This window comes from Ostrinia nubilalis, chromosome 15, assembly GCF_963855985.1.
Source record: "Ostrinia nubilalis chromosome 15, ilOstNubi1.1, whole genome shotgun sequence".
Classification (NCBI taxonomy): Eukaryota; Metazoa; Arthropoda; class Insecta; order Lepidoptera; family Crambidae; genus Ostrinia; species Ostrinia nubilalis.
Window position 1 is genome coordinate 7,619,696 of NC_087102.1, and position 2,961 is coordinate 7,622,656.

The 2,961-nt window shown below is 36.1% G+C and overlaps 1 protein-coding gene across 1 annotated transcript; it reads left to right on the plus strand.

Moving 5' to 3' along the window:
- Nucleotides 1-1,751: 1,751 nt before the first annotated feature.
- LOC135078470 (uncharacterized) lies at nucleotides 1,752-2,712 on the plus strand. Its single transcript, XM_063973018.1, has 2 exons — nucleotides 1,752-1,845; nucleotides 2,254-2,712. Exons 1-2 carry the CDS (start codon nucleotides 1,807-1,809, stop codon nucleotides 2,566-2,568), a joined length of 354 nt encoding a protein of 117 aa, XP_063829088.1. The 5' UTR covers nucleotides 1,752-1,806; the 3' UTR covers nucleotides 2,569-2,712.
- Nucleotides 2,713-2,961: the final 249 nt, after the last annotated feature.

Here is a 2,961-nt window from a genome sequence, read left to right on the forward strand (position 1 = left end):
TTAAAAAGTGCATCATGAATTAGGTACCTTTTGTTGTAGATTTATTTCAGAATTCTGCCGTAGAAATGAGAGAAATTAGGCAACTTTACGAGTAATGTAGTTATGAGTGCTCAGTGCTCACTATCCTGTCATTGCATGAGTAAATAATTTTATCTTAACATATCACATGATAGGCATATTCAAGTGTAGTTTCAAAATGTTGTGGAATAGTTTATGTATTACTCATTCCTGACTAAAATTATCACTATCTTTGATAGTCAGTTTACCTAAATTAAATCTGTAATCTCTAAAGTAACTGTAATTCAAAAAGTTTTTAATAAGACAAAAAATAAGCATCTTAGCCTAACTTGAGGCAAATATAGAACTCCACTATGCACAGCACATAAACTATGCTTTTGTGCGCAAAATATCACCACATAAGAATACCGCTCACAGTTTTTACCTTGAGGTGCTGTCATCTGTACAAAATAAGAAAATATGAAAAGAACAGGCATGCTAGCTAATTATTAATGTCTAGTACCCATAGTATAAGATTTTCTTAGTTTGGGACTAGAGGTGCAGTTTAAAATGTCCAAGGATATTTATTTATTTACTAGCGGCCGCCCGCGACTTCGTACGCGTGGATCCCGTTTTACCCCCTTCATCTATCTTACGCGGTTTAGATTTTTTCATACAAATGTTTTTTCCCGCTAACTCCCGTTTCCGTGGGAATTTTGCAATATCCTGTTGTAACTAAGTTTTAAGTTTACTAAGGTACCTGCATGCCAAATTTCAAGCGTCTATCTTAAGCGGTTTAGATTTTTTATACAAAAGGATTTTCCCGCTAATTCCCGGTCCCGTGGGAATTCTTAAGTATACTATAACCTGCCCAGGAGTATGAAGAATAATTGTACCAAGTTTCGTTAAAATCCTTCGAGTAGTTTTTGTTTCTATAAGGAACATACAGACAGACAGACAGACAGACAGACAAAAATTTTACTGATTGCATTTTTGGCATCAGTATCGATCACTAATCACCCCCTGATAGTTATTTTGAAAATATATTTCATGTACAGAATTGACCTCTCTACAGATTTATTATAAGTATAGATTAGAAGTAATCTTGCTTAACAAAATAAAAACAACTGAAAGTGAAGATTGTTAATCTTTAAAGTTAGGGCAAATTGGCACCAAAATAAACAATTATATTTGTAGAAGTTTCCATGCGATCGTGAATGTGATAGGTTTTATAATTTTTACCCTTTCTTGTTAATTAGCAAAACTGTCTCTCCATCACAACTAATTTTGCAGGTCACAATTTACACCTCACAAATGCTAATAATACGAATGAAGTCTATTCAGTCAGAAACACCGAACTGCAAATATCCAAATTGTAATTCAGGTCACGAATTCCGTCCGTCTGTATACTCGTAGTTCGCTGAAAACCGAAATACGAAAACAATATGGTAAATGTAATGAAGAGAGAATTAACGGTAAACAAAATTAGTTAGTACCTACACAGGAATTTGTAGAGTTTAAAAGTAAACTAAAGGAATTTCCAGAAAATATTTATTACCTTTCCCGGTAAAACCTCTCTTACTGAGAACTAACAAAACAATGACATAGATCTTACCTTGTTTTCGCCTAGATCCTAGTAAATTCCTATAATGAGAACAAATATTATTGTTTTCTATCTGGAAAACCCCCACGTGTGATTTCCTTGCTTTATGTTGTGATGAAAACAGATCGTGATAACTGATACGGAGTATAAAAGGACACAGCCGTATTCAGTGTCGATAATACGATAAGTGCACATTATTGAACACAATGGCTTTCCTAAGGAACAAACTCACGCTTCTAGTTCTGGTAAGATTATATTTTATTTAGTAATATGAAAATTATGTTTTGTAGTTTGTTCAGGTCCAGTGACGCGTTGACTAAAGTTCAAACTTGTACCAAATAAGTTTCTTTTAAGACCTAGATTTGTAGTTCTAGGGCACAACTATTCTTTAGTTTGCTTTGGTTAAAAATTCCCACTCTTCCCGTGGACGTCGTAAAGGGAGACTAAAGGAATAAACTTGCGAAAATCAGGCCTCCTCAACCCGTCTGGGCAGCGTGTAGAGTGAGGACCAAAGCCATTTGCCTCTGGCAAATTACAGTTTTCTTGTAACGCAGTGGATTTAATAATCTGATGATGATGAAGCCCTAATAATACTTATAAAGTATAGTAGTAGGGCTAGAATTTACTCTGAACTAATAGAACTTAAATTTCAGTGCGCTGTCCTAGCGGCAGCAGCCAGCCAGGTGTCTCAGGGTGGGCCACACCAGCCTCAAGGGGGGTCACATACCTCCCAGGGGGGTCCTCACGAGAACCAGGGCAGAGTCCGCCGGCAAGCCGAAGATGATGAGTGGAGCCCCCCAACCTGGACTACTTGTGACATCACCACCACTCCTGTCATCTCCTGCCACGATTGCAGCACTCGCCTCATTTGCAAGCCAGTCGGAGGGATCCTCAAACCCTGCTTGAACCCTCTGAAACCCCACTGCAATAATGGAATCTGCTCTGCTGTGCCCGCTGCTGGATGCTAAGAAGAACAAAACGGCTGGATCGTGGACTGTTAATTGTATAAAAAATTATCTTTTGTATATTTATTATATCGCATTGTAACAGTTCCTCATTGTAAAATTTTATAAATTGAAATTAATAATTTTAGGCAAGTTATTTATAAAGTGTAAATAAAAATTAATAATCTTGGAACATAACTTTCTTGTATATTAATCGTACCTCTACCTATCACAAATTATTAGAATCATGACCTAGGTAATCATAATTAGAAGAATACTAATTCTTCGTTGTGCATGAACCTATATCTCATTATTACTAACTCCTATCACTCATTATTATTGTTAAACTTGAACATTGACTTGATTTGTGAATATAAAATCGTTTCTACCTAATATTTTTTCACGGTCAACAAACCG

Bases quoted from the DNA above. Each gene is read 5' to 3' on its own strand.
- LOC135078470 (XM_063973018.1), top strand. From the start codon at position 1,807: ATGGCTTTCCTAAGGAACAAACTCACGCTTCTAGTTCTG. The intron at 1,846-2,253 runs GTAAGATTATAT...CTTAAATTTCAG, and splicing joins AACTCACGCTTCTAGTTCTG to TGCGCTGTCCTAGCGGCAGC.